At 44.1% G+C, this 25,092-nt stretch overlaps 1 protein-coding gene across 1 annotated transcript; it reads left to right on the top strand.

Moving 5' to 3' along the window:
- The first annotated feature begins 356 nt into the window (after window positions 1-356).
- LOC144164666 (uncharacterized) lies at window positions 357-23,563 on the top strand. Its single transcript, XM_077694997.1, has 9 exons — window positions 357-511; window positions 4,051-4,175; window positions 6,000-6,128; window positions 7,869-7,967; window positions 9,053-9,128; window positions 12,862-12,983; window positions 17,270-17,379; window positions 18,648-18,716; window positions 23,251-23,563. The coding sequence occupies exons 1-9, from the start codon at window positions 493-495 to the stop codon at window positions 23,426-23,428; spliced, it is 927 nt and encodes a 308-aa protein (XP_077551123.1). The 5' UTR covers window positions 357-492; the 3' UTR covers window positions 23,429-23,563.
- Window positions 23,564-25,092: the final 1,529 nt, after the last annotated feature.

Below are 25,092 nucleotides of genomic sequence, written 5' to 3'. Positions count from 1 at the left end.
CCGCGAATAACGATTTCCGTGCAGTTTCCAACGCCGTGCCAGGAACGGTACCAACGAAGGAGGAGTAGCAGAATTGGGATCATGCTTGATTTATGCTCAAGTTGTCATCGGGACTGTTACTTTTTTGAAGCGTTATGCGCTACATTGCGGTGACCGGCGATTATTCTGGATTCTAGCGAACGATAAATACACCATTCTAGAACAAATTATTCTACTTTACGCGACCTAATGCGTGTATGAACCACTACGACAACGAAAACCATACCGTCTGCTCCCGCGTGTCGAGCTCGCGAGCTGGTTTCAAAACCCGCGCGCGCACTGACGTTTTTGCTTCGGCACGCCCCGCCTCCAGCGATTGGTCGGCATTGCAGTACAAAAAAGTGCGCGGTTGCACGGTTGCACGGGCTTTCCACTGTTCTGTGGGCTTTCGCCGCAGGAACCCGGCGTGGTCGCTGTGACAGTCTTCGACTCTCTCAAAGTGTATCAGCTATTATGGAAGCCGCGGTCAAAGGTAAGCATACCAGCGGGAAATTGCTACTGCCTCTTGTTGTGAAGACGACACTAGCTAGCCCTGCAACGTTGGGGTAATCGTATCGCAGCCGGTTGTGCCGACACTCGCCTCATGTGTCGTTGGGCTCGGTTCAAATTTTCGCTGTTGGACGTTCGTGTCACCACAAGCGTATGAAAGGACAGCGTGCTGTCGCTTGTGACAGTCGCTCAATGCGCTGAGACGGTGGTTGATATCGCTTCACGGGTGCACCGTTTGGCGCCCACTTTGAGCGGTAAACTTGCACTCACGTTGTTAGATGTGTCGTCCAGTGAAATAAAGCTATGCCCGTTGCGCGCGTTTTTTGAAGTTCGTGTAGATTAGTGAGCTTGTCATCATTTTTCACACGTTGCCAACTCAGCAGTTTAACGGGGAGGCCCTAGTAAGCGTCGCCAAATCGCCCCCGGGCCCTCCCATCCGGCAACCCATGTCACACCCCCCAACTGTCAAAACCACCTCCGCTCACTGATTAGCCAGGGTCACTGTTAATGACTGATCACTAATAGTAGTTACAGATTAGAAGATGTAACTCTAGTGGTGTCTACGTGTAGACGAAGCCTCAGTTAATCGTTAATAGTGACTGTAGTTAGTAAACGTTTGGCAGAGAACACTGCACTACCTTTGAGTAGAAAAAAATGTGCCGCCATTGGCAACGGTCTAATTAGCCATTTGTATTACACTGACTTATCGCAGACCGTTCAGTCACTCGGTCGCATTCATTTAATGTTGTAGTAAACTTCATTTCTAGTTTTCCCTTCAATGTTAGAGGGTTGGACAATGAACCATATTGTCCCCATTTCAGGTATCTTCATGAATTGAATAACATCTCTTGCAATAGAACCAGTCTTCCTCCATTAAGTGTCCACATGATGTTGTGTTGAAAGCAAGCTAAACTTTTTCCCAAGACCTGTTACAGGCTGTATGGTACGTGAGCGTGGTGACTTTCATTGTTTTAGCTGTCAGCTGGTCTTATTAAAAGATCCCTACTTTGAATGGAACGCCATTGACTACACAATGTGCAGAGAATGTTGTAAAGTCGCACAGACCGGTAGGTTACCACGAGTGCGTCAATGTGAAGTTTATTCTCACTTACGATGTGAAATCGTTAGTGACTCGTGTTTCGAAACCTGTGACTATCGTTGCTTCGGGGAAAAAAACTTTGTCACCTCAAGCTGTTTACAATTAAAACCAGTGTTTATATGCAAACAGAGAAAATGGGCACCTGCATCTTAAATAATTGTGCTTGACTAAATCTTAAAAACGCTGTTGAATTTTTAACCATAATGCAGTAGGTTAGCATGTTTAGAGTGCCAACCGATCTCGGGCCGAGCTTTTCAACACACACAACTTGCAAAACTTTGCCTCAGAACCGGGGCTTCAGACTAAAAGATGTTTTAAATATTTACATAGAAATGCAACTTAATAAAACCAAGTTGGCTTTTCAAATTAGCAAACATTAAATTGGGTAGTGTGTACTTCGGTTTCCATGGTTCTTTTATGACTTATGGCAGCAGTTGCAAGCACTTGAGCGCAAGTACTTCAACTTTCTGTCGACACATGGGGGAGGCTATTCCCCCTTCCCCTTGCCTCTTCCTGTTCACCCATAGTAATGGGGGTGGGGTGGGCTAGCCACAGACTGGGTTTTGATAAATTGCTCTCTTATGCCTGTGCAACTCGACAACTTTCGATTGACAATTGAATGCTGGCCCACAAGTGCTCCCTATGTCTTTGCAATGGGACGCGTTGGATAGACAATTGGTTCAACGTTGTTTGGAAGTCCTTCGAAACGGCCGTGCTAAGATACTTCAGCCTCTTGAACTTGATTCAACGCAGTCCATCAAGAATGACATAACTGATTTTTCTATTGCGAATTCTTGGGTCACATTGTAAAAACTGGCTCTTCACAAAGAGTTTTCATATCGGGCATAATGTTTTAATAGAAAGCTTTAACGCGTGTACTCTTGTTTAGGGCTTTTTCCTGTTGTAAGATAGGCAGCATCAAGAGCTTGACGGAAGTCATTCTGTTATATGCGTCTTTGCCTTGAAAGGAAAAGTGATTGACGGAACGATAGTGGGAGCAAGATGTCAAAAAGTACAGCTTTTGGGGCAAATTGCAACAATATTGCAAAAATTTGGAATCCATATACAGTGCGAGTTGCAGCGTTTAGTTTTCGGTTCTCATCAAATTTTTTTCTCTACTTGCTCTAGCTGTAGGTTCGATTTCCAATAGCTGCATTTCTGAGAGGGGCTGCGGCCATTACAACGTAGTGTTTAGCAAACACTGAGCGAGAATGAGTGAATGGTTCAAAAATGGGACGGAGCGAAAAGAAGAAGATAAAGAATGAGATTTCAGTGGCGTGCGCCACCTCACTTTTATTTTTGCTTTCTCTTAATACTTGCAGTGTTACGAAGTTATGTATTACGACTGACGCAGAGGCTCGGAGTTGCCCTTTTCTTGAACAGGAAACCTGGGTTGAACGAATCAGACCTCTGTTATTCAAGAACAGTCGTTTGGTTCTTGAGCTCAGCTCTTAGGTTTGAAGTTATTTTGCAGTGAACACACGTTGTTTTAAGATCTCGAACGTATTGGAATATAATGGAAAGTTTTCAAATTGTATTTGAAGCCCTCAGAATTTCTATTAACACCAAAAACCTTCTGCCATACATATTTTTTTTCAGCTTCTGTGTAGGGTGGACTTCTGACTATGCTCTCCTAATTCCTCAGAGTTGAGTATCTATCTACACAGCACAAGTCCTTAGCCTGAGATGCGCATTGCAGCATGACTAGCCTGGCAATGGAAGCTGCAGGTTTGAAAGTAGCTTTTCTTTCTTCGAAAAAAAGAAAAATTGGAAAAATATTAAATGGGAAAGTAAATTAAGGAAAATGGGTTTTCCATTGCACTGTGTTGGTGAGTGACTGGTGCGTTCTCTGCCTAGTCATTTTTTTGTTTTCAGCTCTGTCGCACTGTTGCACGAAAAAATCATCCTGTATTACAAACTACTAGTTAATTTTCAAAAAAATATGGTTGTGTAAGCAGGTAAAAATTTTTTTTGATTCGATGTTCATGAAAAACCAAATGGCAAAAAAGCAGATCCGTTTCATTACCTGCCGGTGGGCAAGAAAGTAGGCTATTAACGTGCCTGTTTCAGAGCTGCATCATTGTGCAATGCAGGCCATATCACCTCTGTGTCAATCGGTGGCAACAGGTGTGGCAATATGTGAGAAATATCAAATTTCGAAGCGGGGATTACGATTGGTTTGGTTTCTGTCAAGGCATGAAGATCATGCCTTGTAGAATTGGTTATCATGCCTTATTTAATTGATCGGTCGTACCTTACGGGATTGATTCCACCCAATTTTTCTGCTCAATCTTTCTTTTGAGTCCATGTACGTTTGTATGGTTGCACAAGGAGTAAATGAAAACAAAGAAACAAGGAAACAAGACAGTCGCTCATGATTCGACCCTCTTGGGAGTATTGCTCATTTTAATGACTTGTTTCAGCCGCAACGATCGGCTGGTCCGAAGAGGACTTTGACAACCGGCCCGGTTTCGTGTCCATTCTCGAGAAGCTGAAGGCCAAGTCGAAGGACTGTCTCTCCAGTGAGGCTAAGAAAAGGCTGGCAAAGGTGAGAGCACGAACAGCTGTGCCACCATTCCTTGCCCTCGCCAGAGTCCTTCAATGCTTCTCTGGTCATGAAACTCCTGGCCAAGTTTCGTACGGGGACAAAGGCTACCGCGAGGGGCGCCGCCGCTGCTCTGTAGCTAGACCGGCAGGCAGGAACGCAGTAGCTGCATGCCCGTTCGCACCACATTTTTTCGCCACTCGCGAAATGACGAGTCCATTTCAGCGGCCCACGACACGTAAAGCGAAAGCGCACTGCTGATAAGGCGGCGAGCGTCTGTTTTATCTTACTGCGTGGTCCGTTCCCTGCCAAACGGGCTCTGACCACGCCCCCGGCTGCCCTCCGATCAACACCAGCGGCGCGGCAGTGTACGAAGCTCTCCTATAGTGTGATGGCGAAGTTTCATGACCATAAAGGCATTGAAGGACTCTGCCCTTGCCTTGAAGTAAAGGTGAAGTCCTGAGTTTTTTTTGTTGCCTTTCCCTACAAGGTAAAGGCAACAAATCAACTTGTGATCAACTTGAGCACGGCTATTTTCACACCAGGGTGTACTGTTGGGCAAGCTGGTTGTTCATTTAATTAAAAAAAATAATAGTTACAGTGCGAATAGAAACTAGGACACGAAGATAAGACAGGACGAGCGCAGACTTGCAAATAAATTACGAAGAAACTTGCTCCTTTTACACGTGCCTATTATGTTAACGACACAAGAAATAAAAGATTAGCAGGGTGGCAATCATGTTGTCACAAAAAGAGATTGATTTTCTTTCTAACATATGGTGTACATCAGATATGGCATAGCCTGGTGTCTTTATGGGTTGTGCCAAGTGCGGGAACGCTGTTTGATGTGGTTCGTGTTTTTCTTGGTTTTCGGGGTCCGTTTTTGGTTTTGTCTTGTATTTTCTTTGTTGTTAACATGATAGGTGCGTATAAATGGTGCAAGTTTCTTCATACTCAATTGAGTCGGAATTGAGTGCTTGTCCCGTCTTTTCCTCGTGCCTTTGTTCCTTTTCCGGCTGTAGCTGCTATTCTTAAAATTTTTGCTCAACTTGGTTTGCGAGAGGTGTTGCGTCAGCTTAGCTGCCACACAACTGAAAACACTCCCCAACCCCCAAAAGTATGTTAAGTACAGAAAGTTGGGCTAATTGGTTGTTTGATACTGAGGACGTATTAGTGCTGAAAGTTGAGGCACGAAAAATAAATACACGGTATGAGTGTTAGTCCCGTGTGTTCTTTTTCTATGTCCAGCCTGCCAGCGCTAATACAATGTCCTCAGTAAAAAAGGTAAAATCCTTAGCTTCTGCTGTAGAACGATGTCAAAATGTGAGCAACGCTAACGATCCCCCTGCCCCTCCCCCCTTGCTTTGCCCTTTCAAAGTGCAGTGTTAAGGGGGGGAGGTGGCAAGTAAAACTTCTTTATATTTGTGGGGACCAAATTCAATCAAATTACAGTAATGTAGTCAACTATCCTGATAACAAAACTGGAATCGGTTGAAGGCTATCTTTCATACTTTTTGAGCTACAAGGCTATCTTCACGAGTGATCTTCAGACTAATTAATTGGGAAAAAATTTGGCAAAATTTTTATGGCCGTGTGTTCAGAAACATCTATTTTGTGCATGGAAGCTGTTAGAATATTTTTATTACCTTTGGCCATCAAAAAAGAAAGAGAAAGGTCTTTTGACATTACGTAACATTTAATTCTCTTTTGTGCCTGTACCCTCTGATGGCTGCACATTTTAGATACCTGTACTGTTGCCAGCATAACTCTCAATGCGAATCGTATCTGCCGTCCTCACAGACGTTCTTCTTTTTTTCATTTCAAAAGGTGCGTGCTGAGATGAGGGTGCATCAAGAAAGGTGGCTGCAAGCATCCATTCTGAAATACGCTTTGAAGGATATCAAGCACTTGGCCCAGGATCCCCTAATGGAAAATGAACCCAAGTGGAGTGAAGACGTAGGTGATTTGATTCACATGTTTTTGATTCACACCTTAATTCACACTTCATTCACTGGGGAGTGCTTGTCGCTGCCTAGTTTTTAGGTCAATTTTCTGCTGAGTGCCTACTCTATTTGAAAAATGAGTAGTTCATTCTAGGAAGCCAACAGTTGCGGGTACCCAAAAGGCGTTGGAGAGGGGGGGGGGGGGGGGGGAACCTTGTCAATGCTTGACCTAGGAAAAGAACAATGAAAGTTCGAATAATGCAGTAACGTTTCGTGATCGTTTCGACAGGGGAATGTTGGGGGAAGTGGTTATAGGAGTTAAGTTAAATTTCTTAAGGGATAAGTCTAATTAAGTTTGTCAGATAATTAGAGATAATTAGCCATTTTTGGTCAAACAATGGACAAAACAGTGGTGGTCAAAAAAATTGATTTTTATATTTTCCAGTGCTATGAACCCTAGTGAGTGCAATAATAGAAGCAGTTTTTTGATGCATCACTTGGAACTAATTTTAAAGCTCATTAAACCTCGTTGGCAGCAGTGGCAAAGAACCATTTTGGGTGCCCATTTTAAACACCGAAGTTTAATGAGCTGTAAAATTATTCCAGGTGATGCATCAAAAAACTGCTTCGATTATTGCACTCACCAGGGTTCATAGCACTGGAAAATATAAAAATGACAGTTTTTTGACCAGCACTGCTTCGTCTGTTGTGTGACCAAAAATGGCTAATTATCTCTAATTATCTTGTGAACTAATTGACCAGGTGAAAAAAAAATGGCGTATCGAAATCAGTGGGGAAAAAAGCAGCAAGACTGACAGGTTTCACAAAGTCTGCTTGAAAATTAAAAGAAGTTGTTTTAAGGCCAATGTGTCCCCACAAACAAGCTTCTTTCATGGCTGGGACGGAGTTGAGTGAGGTTATTAAAGGCTAGCTCTTTCAGGTTGCACGAAGTTGTATGTGATCATCATGGTCCCTTTAAAGGAGCCATGACGAGAAAATACAACTTCGTTTAATTTGAAAGAACTAGGATTCAGTATCTCACTCAGCTCCATTACAGCCACAGAAGATGTTTTTTTAACGAAAAAAAAGCAAGAAGTATTTAAAACTTTCAAATTTTGCGCCACAGTGACGTGTTATGAGCAAGAATGACGTCATGCGGGCCAACAATAAAACATGATTTTCAATGCGTTAACTGCACGTTGGCATTCAAGGGATGCGGTCAAATGGAACTAGAGGCCCCATTACAGACGTCTAGTCGTGTCGTCGCGACAGGTCAGCTAGGCGGCCGCCAATCGCACAAACAAGGTTCCGCGACGTCATAGAAAAGTTGCGGGAAATTGGCTAGGGGGTCGCGACTACTTCACACGTTTTCTATAATATCTCCGTTATTTGTTCGAAGATTGCGATGATATTGGTATCATTGTTATCGGGACTAAGCAGTCTTTCTAATAAACCCAACTTGTATTTTGTCTTCATGGCTCTTTTAAGCAGGTTTTAACTGGCCTTCCTCAAGCGCGAGTTACAAATGACTCAGTTAAAGAGAAAATTGTCATTTGGCACTACATGAAACAATTGACTAGCAATATGCAATATGCCCTGCATTTGGTGAGTTCTTACCCAGTTGGGGAAAACCTGGCAACATCAGGCAGTTTGAAGGAATTCTTTTCTTTTTGTTGTTGTGCCTTGAAGCGATTGTAAAGAACAAGCACTTTGGCCGTTTGGTTGCATGCTAACAGTGTTCTGCATTCATCAGTTCATGGCACAGCTCAGGTCCATCCAGCGAGCCGTCCTGCTGTCGGAAACCTCCGTGGCAGCCATCTGTGGTCCGATCAAACGCGTTGAAGTTTCAAAGGCAAGTGGCTCGTTTAGCACCATTGCACGAATTCCCTAGGGTGTGGAGGAGTGGGAAGTTGGACTCTGATTTACCGTATTTGTACGATTCTAACGTGCACCCTCTTTTGCTAAAAGTAGCCTGCAAATTTGGGCAGGCCCTACAGTTGGGCTGAAAACCAAAATACCCTTCAAAGCAGCTGGCAGCATTGCTGCGGACACAAACTCCTCCCACAATACAATCGAAAGCAATCTGTCAACATTATGGGAGTAAATTTTTGCTGCAACCATTCCTCAATGGGCGCACCTTTGCCAGCTGTTGCACATTTTTCTGCGGCTGCAATTAGCATGTCATGTCTAAAACTGCTAACGTCGAGACTTTTTAAATTGCAAGCTATTTTAATGTTCCCCGCTAGTGTTTTTTGTCGAATCAGGAGTGATTTTTGCTGCCACAGTTGCATGCGTCAAATAAAATGTTTTCGGCCAGGTACATAGTGTCATGTATTCTGCGCAGTAGAATTGTCATTGCGATATTTTTAAAAATATTTTTGGGTAATTTACTTGTGCGTTACAATGGGGGAGGGGAGGGGCGAGGGGGGATGCTAGAATTGTAAAAATACAGTAATTTCTATTCTTTTTTGAAGGGAAAAGTTTCTTAGTGGGACTGATTGCATCTTGCGAAACTACTGCATTTCCCTGTAGATTGGTTGGTCAACCGAAAAACTCTGATAAGATGTCTGGGCAGAGGGAGTGTGCATGAAACTGAGCTTCGCTGATTGTACCAAAACGGTTACCATGAAAATCGCCAAAAAAGGAACGGTTCCATATAAGACAATACATGCATCAATCACAAAGGAGTAGAGTAATGTACCTTTATCTCATAAACCACGTATTGGAATGCATTTAGATCGTTCGTAGATGTGTTTACTTGGTGCATGAAAAATTGTCGCATGGGTTCGCTCTTCGTTTGCAACTAGGTAGGTTTGGCGATCAATTGCACCCACTTTTAGGGATGCTTTTCGTGCACTTTTGACGCAGTTTCGATGGGAGAAAGCTTTAACGCCTCTCTCATCTTTCTTTAGAAGTTTTTTGTTATTGTTGTTTCAGGACTTCATGGACGCCTTGCACCGTTCGTTGCACCACCAACTGCTGCTGTACACATCCAAGATACGCCAACATGTGGGTGAGTGTTTTAAGGCAACAGTTTTAAGGGCCCTGTTGTGTGAAAAACCAGCATTGTTGTCCAGTATGGAAACTGCTGTAAAAAGTAGATAAAAACACTTTGGGGTTCATATCGAAATTCACTCTGGGTTGTCACATAGTAGAAATGGAGTACATAACCACCACCACCACACTACTTCAGCATGCTGCCAATGGTCGAACAAAAGAAGTTCGCCTAGCGTGTGCAGCACTGACGCCAGGTGACTGTAACAGCAGCCCAGCCGCAGAGAACTCTATTTCTAGGAAAGCCGTGGTGTGATGGCTGGTCGGTCTGCCTGTTGGAAGTGATTCACGCCAAAGGACGATGAAATGAAAGCAAAGATAGACAAATGCAGGCCAGGAGGGAAGCAGTCTTTGATGGGTATCACCAGGGGAAGCCGTAACGCTTTCACCTTCAAAGCACAAGAGCAGGCTAAAGTGCCCCGACTCTTGTGGGTTCTGCTACCCGCCAACTCTAGCGTAGCGTACGCTAGCCGCTATGCTAAAACTCCCTAATATTGACAGTAGCTTGATTTGACTACGATCTTGTGCCTGATCTAGCCCTTGCCAGTTGGCTACTTCATGCTGTAAGCAAGGATGAGGCAAAAATTGTAAGGCCGAGTAGCTTTTGCATTTTACATTGTACTCCCATAAAAAAAAACTGAACAATTGCTAATTGCACTTGATGATGACAATGCACAATTGTACTTGAGATGCCAATGCTCCAGGCATTGCTAACGCCATCTTACTAACACCATATACATTACTAATGCCATTACTAACGCCATATACATATAGTTATACATTTTTTCGGTGGTCAAAGCCAAATGATTGCAGACCATACAGCGCAACTTTTCCTGAATTATTGTGAATTGTACTGAAACTGATTTCTGAAGGCATGGAGCTTCAAAATGTACCAGAGGGAAATCTGTCGCTGCAAATGTGTGCTGTCACGGCCATCATTATAACAGCTGACAGTGTTCATTTTGTACTTGGCTTGGCTTGACACTTGCCTTCTTATGGCTTCTCATGGAAAAGGCAACAACATGGGCAACATTTTATTCTCTTGTTCAGGCTACAAGAAGCAGTTAACAATAATTACGGTTGTTGTGACCACAGGCAACGTTTGAGCTCGTTGGCAAGCCATGCCAAGTAATGCTGGAACATCTCTCCACAGTTTATGATGGCATGATCGTTGAAATGCGGCTCTTGTAGACACTGGTGCCAGACTTTCCTCTAGTGTTATTAGCATGAAACTTATGACTAAAGGATGGGAAAAGATGAGGTTACAGCCAACGCAGAGAATGGATTCGGCTGACCAGTGGATGGCTACAACAATGGGTCAACAGGGATTGATGCATATCCTTGTGCCTATTAAGGGGGGACGTGGCTTTCAAAATCAACTTTTTTATTTCTGAGTGGATTTTGATGAAAACTGGCACAGCAACTGGAAATGCTTCTGTGATAACACTATAAAAATTTCAAGATACTATTTTGATAACTTTTTTATTTATTAAATTTTCTTTCTGTTCCGCTTGTACCGAGCTTGAGCGACTTATAAAACACGATAGAAAACTTGTTCGAAGTGCTTTGCATTCCCAAATGAATGGGCGAGGTCGTGACAGTTTTAGAATTTTTTTTTTACAAAGCAATATTTTTTAGTTTTCATTTTTTTAGAGGGTAATGTGCAACAGGCATGTCGACTGTGAACGACTATTTGAATAAAAAAGTCACAAAAAACAAATCTGGAAAACCAAAAGTGTCACGACCTGAACTGTTCATCAAGGAATGTAATGCAAGAAACGGAATCAAAATAGACCCAGTGGTCACGAAGAAATCCCTGGTACAAGCGACATAGGTGGCAAAAAAAACTGTTTTGAGAAAACGGCTTCCGAAGTTGCAACATAGGTTTCACTTATCAAAAGTCGCCACGGTTGCAGCCTTTCATGTCCTTTTGAACATGGGGCTTCTGGAAGGCCTTGCCTTGAAATTGGAGTGCCTTTTACAGCCTTTCTCTTTCCAGAAAACATCATTTTCAGCTCCTCCGTGAAGAGTACATACCCCCTTTGCAAACCAAATGGAGGGGAAGATGGGTTTCAATGGGCTTTCAATGCAAAGTAGGTTAGCTGGTTGGCTGTATCGCACTGGACAACCTCCTTTTGCAGTGTTGTCACCATGGCACCAAGTTTAGCATTTTTTTTTACTTAAACTTGAACATTTTTGGCTTTTTTTATGTTTTATCTTGCCTGGCACAGCAACTTAGTACTCATACGTGCAGGTGTTCATTGCCAAAAGTTTGCATACCACAAGGATGAAAATGAGCTACTTAGAAGCTGCTTGGTAGAGTATTCTGCACAACTCCCAACTTCAATGCAAGAGCATATTTTTTTACTACTTTTGACATTCAAGGCATCCAATATTTCTCGCAGCACAGCCAGTATGCCCTAAGCAATGGTATCAATAATTTCCCTAAAAAAATCACTGTTAAATGCTGCCACAGTAACGTACATTTTTAACGCAGAGAGCATATTTTTATTCCTATATTACTAACTCAAACCTGTTTTCATGAAAATTACAAGTGCACGGGAAACGTAGTGCAAGAAAGGCGATATGGCTCGCGCGCATCGCAGCGCACGCTTACCGCGACATATCGAACTTTGATTATACCTGATATGGCTGGTCAGGTCGCTTTTAAGATTAAATCTAACGTCGCAGGCATTAATTACAACTACTGGCGTTCAATCGTAACCGGTTGCCCAGTCATGTGATGCTCCAATGCGCGTCGGCTATGCCGTGCGCGCCGCAGCGTTTGACGCATCGACCGTTTCTTTCTCAAGGCTAGCGAGCCCACAGTCAAAACACAGCAATAACTAAGCGTGTAAACATCGTAAATCCGACTAAAAGTTCACTTCACGAACCGCTATCGCAAGCGCGCACACCGCGTCACCCTCCAAGGTCTGGCGACGGTAGAGTCACGCGCACCACGAAGCGTTCGATGACCTCCGCCTTTCGAGCCACACAACTTCCCGTAATCTGGCTCGTTATCTCTGGCATTCCCATCGCGATAACGTGCGTGTTGAATACCACAGATTGAACAGAAACTCGGCCGAGCGAAGCGGCGAAAATGAACTCAATCCGCTCGCTACGCAGCTCAGGCGGCCGCCATCTTGCGTTGCGCCCGCGACATCCAATCAGGAAGGGTCGTTGTTCTGCGCCCCGACCGAAGGACCAATAGCGCTTCAGCATCTATTTCTACCTTCGTTTGTGCGTCGTTTCTTTTCTGCCGTTTGTACGTTTGTGAATGAACGAAGATACAAGAGACGAGCGGAACCGGAAAGACGATCGCTCGGCCGATCTAACCATATCAAAATGGCCGCGCCCGGTGGCACCGTTGCGGAGATAGAGCGCCCCGAAAATTGCAGTTTTTCGCCCTTTTGCGCTGATAGTTTGTCACCGCGCCTGACAAAAGTATTTTTTTATGCCACTTTGCGACGCTTTTCAGCGTAAAAACTTTGCAGACGCACAGAATAGGAAACATGGAAGCCGAATATGTGGGTTTCAAAAAAACGATGTTTTGGTCATTTTTCCGAAGTTGAAAGCCGCGTCCCCCCTTAAGTGCGTGCACCAGTTAGTGTTAAGCCTAACTGGTGTAAAAACTACTCAAGGTAGCGTGCATCTCATTCGAGATGTTTCAGTTCTGTTGTTTTTGCTCCCAGGTCAGGCGTCACCGAGACTGGACTTGGCCATTGAGTTGAAACGCTCGGAAGTGGAGGAACTTCAAGACTCTAACTTGGAGCTGAGGCTGCGCAAAGCCCAGTGCGTGCTCCAGTATGAGAAGGTAGGTGCCAAAGTTTTGCAAGCGTTCGTTGGCCATAGCAGTGGGCAATACAACACCGCTCCGGTATGACTGCTGCCTGATCAAGAGAACTACCTAGCTAAAAATTGGGCTGTTTGGTCAGTAATCTCAATTACGTTTTAGTAGTAGTAGTAATAGTAGTAGCAGTATTAATAGTAATAACAATAATACTGTCTTATATTGTTTCTATATTATTGATATTATATCAGCGAATACAGGGTGGGCATTAAGAAGAGGTATATTTTAGATACAAAGGTACAAATACTGTTTGCAGGTACTGAAAATGTGGGCTTCGAATTGTCAATACAGTCAAACCTCAGTATAAGAGACGCTTTTGCAAGAGACACTTGGTTATAAGAGACACTTAAATGAAGACTGGTTAGCTTTCCCAAGTTTGCCATGTTAGCAACATCGCATATTAGAGACCTTGGTTACTAGAGACACATTTCCCAGGCCCTTTGAGTGTCTCTTGTACAAGCATATATAAATATACAACATGCGATGACAAATGTTGAAATTTTGAATTAAAAAAAATTATGATTTGTTTATTTCATTGTAAAGTTCCTGATGTCAGGGATTGTCTGCCCTGCAGCGAAAAAAAAGAACAGATGTGTTTGAAACTCTCAAAACACTTTCGTGAACTACGTGTGTGCTTCTAATAAATAGGCGTTGAAAATGCAAGCTTGTGACGTACACTGACCCTTAACTCAAATACATTTTGGTTTGTCACATTTTAGTGGTGCGTCTAGCTTGGAAACAGAAAGCAACAGCTCTTTAATAAGCTGAAGAAAATGCTTGAAACCGAGTGGCAAGTAGTACCTTTACAATCAATTTACAAACCTGCATTGATGTCCAATGTTACAAGTTTTGAAGGCAGATTTTCAGAGCTTGTGGAGGGCCTCTGGTAACGGATGTGTACAGACAGGCTCGCAGATGGACAAACGACTCGCCTAGCAACTTCCAGGGAATAGTTTTTTATCCTACAGCCAGAAAGCTCCACTTTCACGTTCCCAATTTGCATTGCGTGTGCGATAGGCGGAGCAAAATTTTTGGCGAAATTTTGAGAGCGGTGCTCATTTTCGCGTCACTCTGTAATGAGAGGGAGCAAAAGAGGAGCAGAGAACGACAGAGTGGAGGCAATGGGCCGAGAGCCTTTGTCGACCCCGTTGCCACGGAGATAATAAGTCGAAGCGTCGAGTGCCAGCTGTCTTGCAACACCCATTGTTGCTTGTACATGTTTTAGAATAAAGTCTACAGCCAGCGGAGGCAGGCGGCAAAGTAGAAGGAATGGAAGCGGCGACGATGAAAGTGCAATACTCGTGGCCAAAAAATTATCCCAGCTTTCACTGACTTGACTTTGTGAACGGTAGTGCTAACAGTGAAGCTCTCTGGCATTTGCAAATTGCAAGGCTAAGCTTCGTAGAACCTCTCAAAGCCAGCAAGTCGATTCCTGTTCGCGCCAGTTCACTTCTGCCGTGTTCCACTGCTCGCGCCATCTACTGGAAACTTCTGTTACTTTTGAACTTGGAACACTGCCACGAAGGAGCACCGCAAACGCTTTTTTTTTACAGCACATTTTTTTGTTTGCTATCGTCAGAATCAAGCAGCCTTGCATTCTTTAATTAAAAGAACAATGCCAATATCACCTGTGTATTGGTGTAATATGCCTAATGTTTTCTTTTTGCCCGACTTTGTTGACAAGTGTAAACATTGCCGCCGGTTTAGTAGATTAGAAACGCCTTGCCTACATAAGCGTCTGGTTCACGCATTCGTGCAACTTTCTGCACGTGTGCTGCTTGGCGCTTGCTCTGCTCCTCGCTAGACTATGCCCTCTCCACATCGCTGCGACTGCGTTACCGCATTTCGTCCCGTGAAGGCCTCGACCAAGAACAGCTTCGCTGTTCAATTTTTTTTTAATGCGCATGCTTATTCGTTGCTGCTGGGCTTGTGTGAATAGTGGTAATTTAATTTCGAATATCTAGGTTATTTGCTTGCTATAAAATATTATGAAATTGCTCTAAGATAAGAATAGAAGTCTGTGATAAAATTGGTGTCGTTTTGATCGGGACAAAGCAGCCTTTTCAGTGAACCAAACTTGTGTTTTTGGGCTCGTGGCCCCCTTATTAAGAAAGGGGTAAACATTGTACAATGGTCGACGAGAAAACGAGCGACTGAGATAGTGTGCAGCTGGGCTTTCTTATCTGGAGAGTGTTAACCGGGTGTTTTATCTGGAATGCCGAAAGGGAAGCGCGGGAATAGAGTTGGCCCAACACCAAGGAGATAGGAGGAAATGCTGCAAAACCCCCGTCTTGTCACACCTAGTTGCACGCTATCGGTGCGCTGCAGGAAAGCCTATGACAAAAGCAGTATGTTTGGGTGGCTGTCGTAAGTAGCCTAAGTGCGATACAGCCAATGCCTAATTCGTTGCAAAGGACATATTTTGCATATTTTTTAGCAGGGCATTTTTTTGCTTTTAGTGGGGCGTAACTTTATGGATCTGGTTCATCACTACAGCAAACAGTTCATTTTCCTTTCCCAACCAGACAATGCTCCAAACGGGCCATGAAGACAAAATGCAACTTTCTTAAATTTGAAAGAACTAGACTTCAATACTTCACTGAGCTCCAATCCAGCCCCCAGAGATTTTTTTCAACCGAAGAAACATATAACCCTTGAAAAAACTTCAAATTTCCTGCCACAGTGAAGTGTTATGGACAGGAGTGACGTCAGATGTGATACCAATGAAGACATCTTTATCGGTGCGTTAACTGCATGTCGGCATTAAAGTGATGCAATGAAACGGATCTGTAGGCTTCAAACGATTGCAATCAAACGAAACAATTGCCCAGTCATGTGTCTTAGCGGTGGTTTGCATCAGCGGCTGAGAATCACACAAACAAGATTCTGTGATCTCATAGAAAAGCCGATGGAAAGGGGCTAAGGAGTCACCACTGCTTCGCATGTTTTGTTTAACATCTTCGTTATTTGTTCAAAGTATGTGATACAAATAATGCCAGTGTTACCAGGACAAAGCAGTCTTTTAGGGTGCGAAGCACCTTACGGGCTCGGGCTGTCAGCGTCTCATGTTGCCGTTTGTTTTATTCTCATGTGATCACGGTACTAAAACACAGCGACACTCATTTTCAAACGTCTCGCGCTACGTTTCATCTCCATGGGCAAAAACGTGTACTAAAAGAACACACTGGGACACTCGTTTTTCGTTCGCACTTGCTCGCTAGCTTCTATTTTGCTCTGTACTCTCTTTAACTTTAAAATTTGCAGTTCTCCGTTTCGAATTTCACTTCTCCTCCATCTTCGTAGTTGGGATTGCACGTATATCGATAGCGCGTGCCGTGTGGCAAGGGAGACTTAAATTCTTTGCATACGCTTATACACTGCATGCTTTGCCCCTCCACAGGTTTCACGTTAGTGAAGGTGTATTTTTTAATATTATTATTGAATAATACTTGTATTTTGTCTCCATGGCCCCTTTAAATACGCAGTTTCTCAATAGGGGCAGTTGATTCCAACCCTAATCGAATGTTTCGTTATTTGCGTCTACCGCATTTTCACGTGTATGACCCGCCCCTGCATATAATCCGCACCAACACTTTCAGTCGGCCGGAAAAGAAAAAAAAAATCCTCGCGTATTACCCGCCGCACATTTGATACAGGAAAGGCTGCACCTAAGCTACTGCTCAAGCAACACATCACATACTATGTAGACAGAAAAAGCGCACATTTAGCAAGTAGATATATATACACTGACTGCAATGCGAAAGTCGCAATTCAATCAGTTGCACTGCTCTTGCTAGAGTTATCACTCGAGCCACAGTCTTCACTGTTGTACACAAGCTCATCTTAGGTTCCATCCATGTTGTTTATGATGCAGCATTTTTTGAAGCTTTTAGTGTTTGACAGTGAGGCTTAGTCAGTGTTACTGTGTAGGAGCTTCACGGCCCAGCGCGCATTGCCGTGAAGCTGCACTGAAGGAAAAAAACCCTGCGTATTATCCACCCCCCTACTTTGCCACTGAAATCTCCGCATTTTTGGTGCGGGTTATACGCGCGAAAATACAGTATATTCGAAAGTTCAGGATATTGACACACCGATAGTCTCCTCGTATCATCACCATATCAGCTCCCCGACATAAAAATCGGATTGATGCATGCAACTCCTCTATCACTCGTGGTCATATATACCCTGTGTACTTATCGATGCTTTAGAAAGAGGAATTCAACGTTGTATTCTATTCTCTTTCTTTCCAGGAACTTCAGAGTCTGCTGGATCAGTGGGACGCAACGCCTGTGCTCTCCAAGTTGGGAATCGGAGTTCTCCGGGACCAGGTCCGGCTGCTCTCTCACCATGTGGCTATGAAGTAAGTGCGACAAAGCAGTAGCGACTCCAAAAATGGAGTGGACCTTTGGAGTGGTTGTTTGGTTCTGGCTGTAGGGCAAAGCAAAGATACGGATGACATTGGTGCTTGCAAAACCTCAACGGAAACCTTTTTTTTTTTTACGAGAAGTGGAGCCATTGGTGGTGCTTGTGCTTGACTTTTGTTAGTATTGCCGTGCCAATTACGCTCGTACCAATTAAGCTCGTACCGGTTGCGGTTTTCAGACTTAAGCAGCTCGAATACCACACATTCTAAATTCATACCCCAGCATTCTTTCTGTTAGCAACCGCAACCATATCGGATCACAAATTCAAAATATTGTTCAGGAAAGCTGGACTGTGAAAACAAATCAGCGGGATGACCAAGTTCATTAATTGTCTTGATATGCTTACTGCCTCTGACTTGTACCTCTTGTTTTATTTTTAATCGAGGCAAGGTTTGTCCTGGTACTTTTAGAATTTGCTTTCATGTTTTTCAAGCCTATTACGTACACAGTTTTGGTTTCAGTTTCATTATTTTGTTGTTTGTTTGTGCTGTATGTTGTATTTTTGCAATTTTGTGTTATGTTTACCTTGTTGTTTCTTTTAATGGAGGGGTGGCCTCTGTTCGGTGTTGCAACACGTTGTGCCTTCCTTTCCACAGTTTTTTTGCCTTTTGACGTAAAACTGGAAATAAGTCTGATCTGATCAATACCTGCAGTGAGAAAGAATTATAAAAGAAAATGGAGTGGAGCGATCTGCAATCTTCGCACGAACTGCAGCACACGTTCATACAGTCAACAACGCGGCATACAGAGAAGGATGTAAAGAAAAGCCAGAAAGAAAACTTGCAGTTGGGTTCGGATAAAGGAAGCCAAACTTGATAGAAAATAGCCAAAGACAAGCGTCTTGGCAGATAACAGTAATGCGGTAATGCTGGGGAATCTTGCTTCGAGTGAGACCTCCGCTTCTCTCAGCATTTTTGAAATGTTATTTTGGTGAAATGAGTTGCTAAGCGAAGGAAGAAATTATGTGCAGGAAAGAAGTATGCACAGAATTTACCTCGTTTCCGTACGAGCGATTGCAACCGGTGGGAAAAACTCGGAGGAATAAACTGTCATTTTGCTGGCCTCGAGTGGTGTGATTATGAACCTAGGTACCTGGCTTCTGAAATGAAGCTTTCAATTGAAAGAACCTAAACTGTGCATTTTATATGGCCTGTATGTAATGCTTAGAGAGTGTGAAGTAAGCTTTGTTGTGCCTCGCTTTCAGGCGAGCCCTCATCGACGAAAAGACGCAGCTCTACACACCGTCTCTGCGGCGCCTCTTCGAGAAGATCGAGTGAGTTCTTGCAAGTCTTTCACCCTTGTTCAGGGGGTCAGATTGGACACACAAGGGCAGGTGGCTCGTCCAGCCGAATGGGCATGCCTTAGCTTGGTGGAGGGCACAACCTCCCAATTTTCGTTGCTGTCCTTGGAATGAAGGGGACCGGGAAGGCAGCTTACAGCATTGCGTCAATCAAAAGATGGCCTTGTTGAAATAGCAGTGTTGCTAGTTTTAAGGCAAAACTCCAGCGTCATTATTTGCATGTGAACAAATTGTGCCTACCGTTCTTTCAAAAGGCACTGGGATGTCTGAGTGAGCTTAAATCGTCCAGTTCTTGTCGCTTTCATCACTCGAAGCGGGAAGAAAGCTTCGGCCATGCCGTTATGTGGGTGAGGGTTATTACACGCTGAGCTTCCCCTAAGCCTGATCAGTGATTCTAGCCTTCTAGTTTCCTTACGGCGGGGCAGAGTCAGTTTGGCTGCCACCTTAAGTACCGTATTTGCACTATTCTAACACACACACCTTTTTTAATGAAAATAGGCATTCAAAAATACCTGCACGTCGCAATCGGACTCTAAACTCAAAAACCTAAAAGCCAAAACCGTCGACTCAAAACTGAAACGAAAGGATTCAATGAAGGATGGACGCTTCGTTTAAACACGAGGTAACCATCTTGGCAGAAACTGAGGTAAATTAGGCAGCATCCCGTGCATAGGGCAACCCAGAGTCATATCTCCGCGATTGGTAAGAACAAAGGGACCAACCACATTTTTACATGCAAAGCTTCACGGAAGAGCTTTAGCTGCCCACAGCATGTGCCAATTTAGGCTCAGTCAAAGGTTTTGTGCAATTTTGAAGCATCTGTTAAGAGGGGACACTGGTCTTAAGGACATTTTTGTTATTTTTTAACCTATGTGCTTGAGATTTACACATTGAGTGTATTTCAACATTCTGAGCACAAATATGCAGTCAGTTTTCGTCTATGGGGTGTACGTTTAGAGTTGTGCAACATGTTATGTCACTCCGTTTCGGGCAATTTTTTCATTATGTACCTATGAAATACTCAAAGCTTTTATCCCTTTGTGCTCTGGAAGGACCAGGGAGTGTAACTATACATGGTTTCTGCAAACGCTGTAAAATTCGTAAATGTCAGGTCATCAATTTACAATGTTTTTGTAAAACTAACTGCGTAAAATCTTGTGCCAGCAAAAAGAAATTCTGTGCTTTTGTGGCTTTATTGCACTGTTCATTTCATAAGCTTTCGAATGCAGCAAAAATGATGTAAATCGAACCTGTACATCCCAAGATATTGCACCCGACAGCTGACCATGCGGGAAAAAAACTGTTCTGTGAAAACAGGGCACAAAGTTTGCAAACATAGGCAAAAATGGTCATGTAGGCGACTTCAAATGGCGACAGCTTTGTGAATACTTATGATACAGCTATGATATTTTGCAGGTACATTCTTTGGGACCTGTAGACTGCAAACAAAATTAATACAGAAAATTGATTTTTTGGCAAATTTTCGGTCCTCAAGACCAGGGCCTCATTCTGTGTTGGTGGTATAATCGGCGACAAGATTTTTTTTTGTGGCTCCCGGGTGCTGAATTTTACTGTGCGTTACAAACGGGGGGCCCCTTAGAATCGTGCAAATACGGTACTACAGTTAAACCTCGTTATAACGAAATTGAAGGGGCGCCGCGATTTGCTCGTTATAGCCAATATTTCGTTATAGCCGTAGCCGACATTTACTGCAAATATTTGCATTGTAGTTACCTAAAACAAAAAGCGGGCGAAATAGCATCTTGTCGCACGGCGGTAGTCAGCAAAATAAACACATTCCGGAGGTAAAAAGGAAAAGTCACGAACCTACTTTATTGCAGTTCAAAACTCGTATTTTATTTCAAACAGACTTGGCTCGAAGAAGTCCGTAATTGGACGTTGATGCACCTTCCTAATGTGAGCGATGGCTCGCTCAGCTGCGGCCGCTATGTTCACGCCATCTTCGCCGCCCTCGTGCGCGCCGAAGTAGCGGCACAGCACGTCCACCGCATCTATAGTGCCTCCGACGCCGTCCTTAGCGCTTCCTTTCACGCCACGTGCAACAGCGCTGACGATGGACTCTCGGTTGCTCACGATGGTGGACAGCGTACTCGTCCACACGTCAAAGTCTCTTGCCACCTTACCACGGAGTGCACCTTACCTTCCTTCGCGCCCGATGCGACGGCTTTTATCATAGCCGTCTTCTGTTCAAGCGTGATAGCCTTTAGCTTTCGCTTCCCGCCTGTCGCACTCGCGTTGTTCGAATCACGCGAGCAGTACTATAAAAGATAAGGCTGAAGACTGCCAAAACCCACGCACACGCAACTACGCAGCGACGTCGGCGATACGAACAGGGGGGAGGGGGCAGGGGGGGAGAGGAAGGCGACGCATTGGGGCGGATAGTCCGCGGGTAGTCCAAGGATTCCCCGAAGCCATAGGAATGCATGTGAAAATCGAACGTCGGACTGCTTCTCGGGGAGCCCGCGGTGAGTCCAAGACTGTAAATCGAAGGGCATGCCGTGCGCAGCGAGAGGAGGGTGGGAATGGCTTCGCGGGCGCAGCGTCCGCATGGCGCGCCATCCAGCTTCGCGCGCTTGGCGGGAGTTTTGAACTGCTAATACAGTTGCCGCGTCGCGCGCTGTCTCAAATCCGCGTTGCGCACTGTTTAAAAATTAGCTCAAAATTTGATTTCTCAACGAAATTTGTTCGTTATATTCCCTAACGGGCAAATTTTACCTCGTTAAAACGAGGTTTTAAATACATTGGTTTCTATGGGGACTTTCAAGGGGAATTACGATTTGCTCGTTATATCCATTATTTCGTTATAGCCCATCTCGTTATAACGAGGTTTAACTGTACATTGCAGGGCCCTTGCAACATCATAGTGGTTCTCAGTAAGCGGACGAATTTGAGATCCAAAAATTTTGGCGAGGCGTGAGCTGCAAAACGTTTTGAATGACGCAAAGTTGAGTATGGTACCTTCACAATCTATGTAGCGATGACTTGCTCTGTTGTTTTATAAGTTTGGAGCTGCTGCTGCCAGCAAGCTGTGAAAAGGAATGTAGAACCTTTGGTCACATTTTGCTGCTCCAATGCAGTGATCGACAATAATGAAGACGTGCTGCTATGTAGTAATCTTAATAATGAAGCCGTGCTGCTATGTAGTACTCTTAACAATGAAGATTTGCTGCCACGTAGTACTCTTAATAATGAAGACGTGCTACTATGTAGTACTCTTAATAATGAAGACTTGCTGCCACGTAGTACTCTTAATAATGAAGACGTGCTGCTATGTAGTACTCTTAATAATGAAGACGTGCTGTTAGGTAGTACTCTTTATAATGAAGACTTGCTGCCACGTAGTACTCTTAATAATGAACACGTGCTACTACGTAGTACTCTTAAAGGGGCAGTAAAGAATGAATGACTTTCGGTTGTAACTGGAAGATTATAATATTCAAAGCTGTTTCAGTTTTTGTTTGACAGAAAATGGCGGTTTGTTCGTTTAGATGCAGAAATAAATAATTGAGGGGTCATTTCTCCCTCATTTCTTTTCCTATTTTTACGGGATTCAAACGACGACATCGTGCTACATGGAGAGGGCCACCCAAAAAGTTTATCAAGGGGAGGTGCTGCCACCTATGAGCTGCAGTAGAAACTACTCGCACGATTTTACAGCAAGGTGGCTGATGACCAGGATTGTCATTTAATCAATTGCGACAGTAATCTCGGAGTTTTGCCTCATTTATAAATAAACATGGAGAGCGAAAGGGGACAACAGCTCTCGCATTAACTTGCAAAAGTCTTGTGGTGACACAACCATGCAAAACATTAGACTGAAATTGAAACTGAAACAATTTTTCACCACCAGTAAGATTTTTTTTTTAGTAAGGAATCTGCTTCATAATGTTCAAGCACAACCGATAACATGTACACGTAACTCCCACATACATTTTATTTGCATTTGCCGTACCTGCTTTCGGGTTTGTTCCGGAAAACTGGCTTAGAAAAACTCCACTAATCCCATTTTACCATTCACAATTTGCAACGTCGCAAATCATTGCGGGAAAGTGTATGAGGCAGTGATGCCTGTTTTCACGTTTTTGGAATTTCTTGTGTTTAAGGGCCATCAAAACAAAATACATAAAACTTTGCTTAATTATGGAAGGACTAGCCTTTGGTAGCTCACTCAGCTCCTTTTCAGCCAGGAGATACGTTTTTTTTTTAACTGAAAAAAAAAAATAAAAGAAATGTAAAACGCTCAAATTTCATGTTACAGGGACGTATTATGGATAGGAGTGATATAATGTCGGCCAGCACTAAAATCACAGTTATCAGTAACTGAATCGTGGTGCAGTAATCCACCAACAGAAGCTGGCTTGTTTCTACTCTGCCACTGACTCAGTGGTGCCCCAGTGTCACCCTAGGGCAACACTGGTTTCCGAAGCTTTGTGTGAACCTCCCCGTGTGTTCCTCTGGGGTAACAACGGGTCGCTCTGCTGCGCAGGCTTCAGCTGGACCGGCAGATAAACGAGACCAGGTTGGGAATACACCGGGACAAAGAAAGGTTGGATGCCTTCAGGGAGGCCTGGTGCCCAGAGATGAAGGATCTCCTCGATGAATACCGAGCTGCTAACCGGGACCTACAGTGTATACGCCGTGGCCTACAGTGCTGCACCAAGTGATAGCAATTGCCCATGGAGATAATGTCGAGCGGGATGCCCAGTTTGTAAACCTGCCTGTTGTTCCTTTCTTCGTCTGAGTATGGCAGTGAGTTGCCAAGCAGAACATTGAATAAAGTGTGTGTGAGTTTCGCATAATACTGTTCCTGTTGGGTTGGGAGTCTTGCTGGCTGGACCAAACAGCTCTGAAACTTTGAATTTAGGCATGGTTGCTTTAAAGGGACACTGAAGTGATATGTAAACATTGCGGGATTACTAGCGCAAATTGTAGTCCGGAGTCCCCAGGCCATGTTTCGACCACTCTGGGCGCATTTACGCGATTTTATTTAGTAGAAAAATTAATTCGAAAATGCTGTCCTCCTCTCTTTACGCTCGCCCATTTTCTGTGGCGTTTTCGTGTGACGTCGGGAGGAGGCGAGCTCGCAATTGGCTGCGCTACTGCCCGGCTCCCCGGCTCCCCGGCCTTCAGACAGAGTCAGTCGGCCCAGCGTTTCGTCCGCCGGCCGCCGACGGGTCGTCGCAATTCGTTCACTCATTTGAAACGAAGCCAGGACATGTTTGTGAATGGAAGAATGTGCCTTTCTTTACTTGGTTAGTTTGTACACTGTATCTAGCTCCAAGTCAAGGTCGCTTTACACAAGCGCTGCACAAGCGCACATGCGACGCTTCTCTGACTGGTACCCCAGTAGGAAAATATAAGGCCTCTTGAAGGCGGGAGAAGAGTCAGCGAAGTCAATATAGGTACTAAGGAAATAAAATCAACTGATATTTTTACCGTACAGCGTAAAACTAGGGTCCGGGAAGCACTTTTTTGCGCTCGGCGAACAAGCACAGCGGCCAGCAGCACGACTACGCATCTGCGAACGCTTTTCCGTCTAAGAAATGCAATTGCTAGACGTGAGATATTGTGGAAACTTGGGGGATGCTTACTGCACGAACGCAAAACAACAAATAGTCACCTAAGCTGCTTGGAATGCTTAAAATAAATAAAAGTGTAAACTGGTTATACATTATGTACCTTATAATTCGAAGGTCGGCAGCGCTCGCCCGTGGCCTAGTTGTTTGGAGCGCTGGGTATGTGAGTGCTAGTGTTTTGCAAGTCACTAGTTCGAATCCCCGCAGTTGCGTGTTTTTTTTTTATAAGTTAACTTTTCCGTTTTCCGCCGATGTTTTTTATACTGAATTCACCATTTTTGGGCCGCAACGTTCACTGCTCCACGAAGGATTTCGCAGGACGCGCGCAGAATGACACTGACGCTCTAGTGAGTTCTCGTTGGCGTGCTGTTGCCATATGCACCGACTGCATGCAGGCAGTGGGCACAGGCCAGAATCAACAGACCCTTGGCCTGGTGCGAACACGCTTTTTACGATACAGGCATGAGTGAGGCAAGCTCCAAATATAGGGGAAAAGCGCATGGCATTTGAGTGTCTGCGGGGACGCGGAGGGCGTTCATGCACTGCGTAGGCCTCAGATAGTGAATGCTACGATTCCAAGCCGTCCTGGGAGGCTTATCTTATGCATTTTACAGCCGAAAACATGGCAGAAGCGCGGTACGATGATTACTGAGATATTGAGAATGCCCATCCAACAACGCCATTGGTTATGTTTTACAGAACCGAAACCGAAACTTGTTTGATTGCTAACCTTGGGCATCGTCCAATCACGG

The sequence above is a fragment of the Haemaphysalis longicornis genome, unplaced genomic scaffold (assembly GCF_048455015.1).
Source record: "Haemaphysalis longicornis isolate Haplotype H1 unplaced genomic scaffold, Haemaphysalis longicornis Haplotype H1 scaffold_132, whole genome shotgun sequence".
In the NCBI taxonomy this organism is placed as follows: domain Eukaryota; kingdom Metazoa; phylum Arthropoda; class Arachnida; order Ixodida; family Ixodidae; genus Haemaphysalis; species Haemaphysalis longicornis.
The sequence above is the reverse complement of the archived record's forward strand: the minus strand, read 5'-3'. Positions and strand labels throughout refer to the sequence as shown.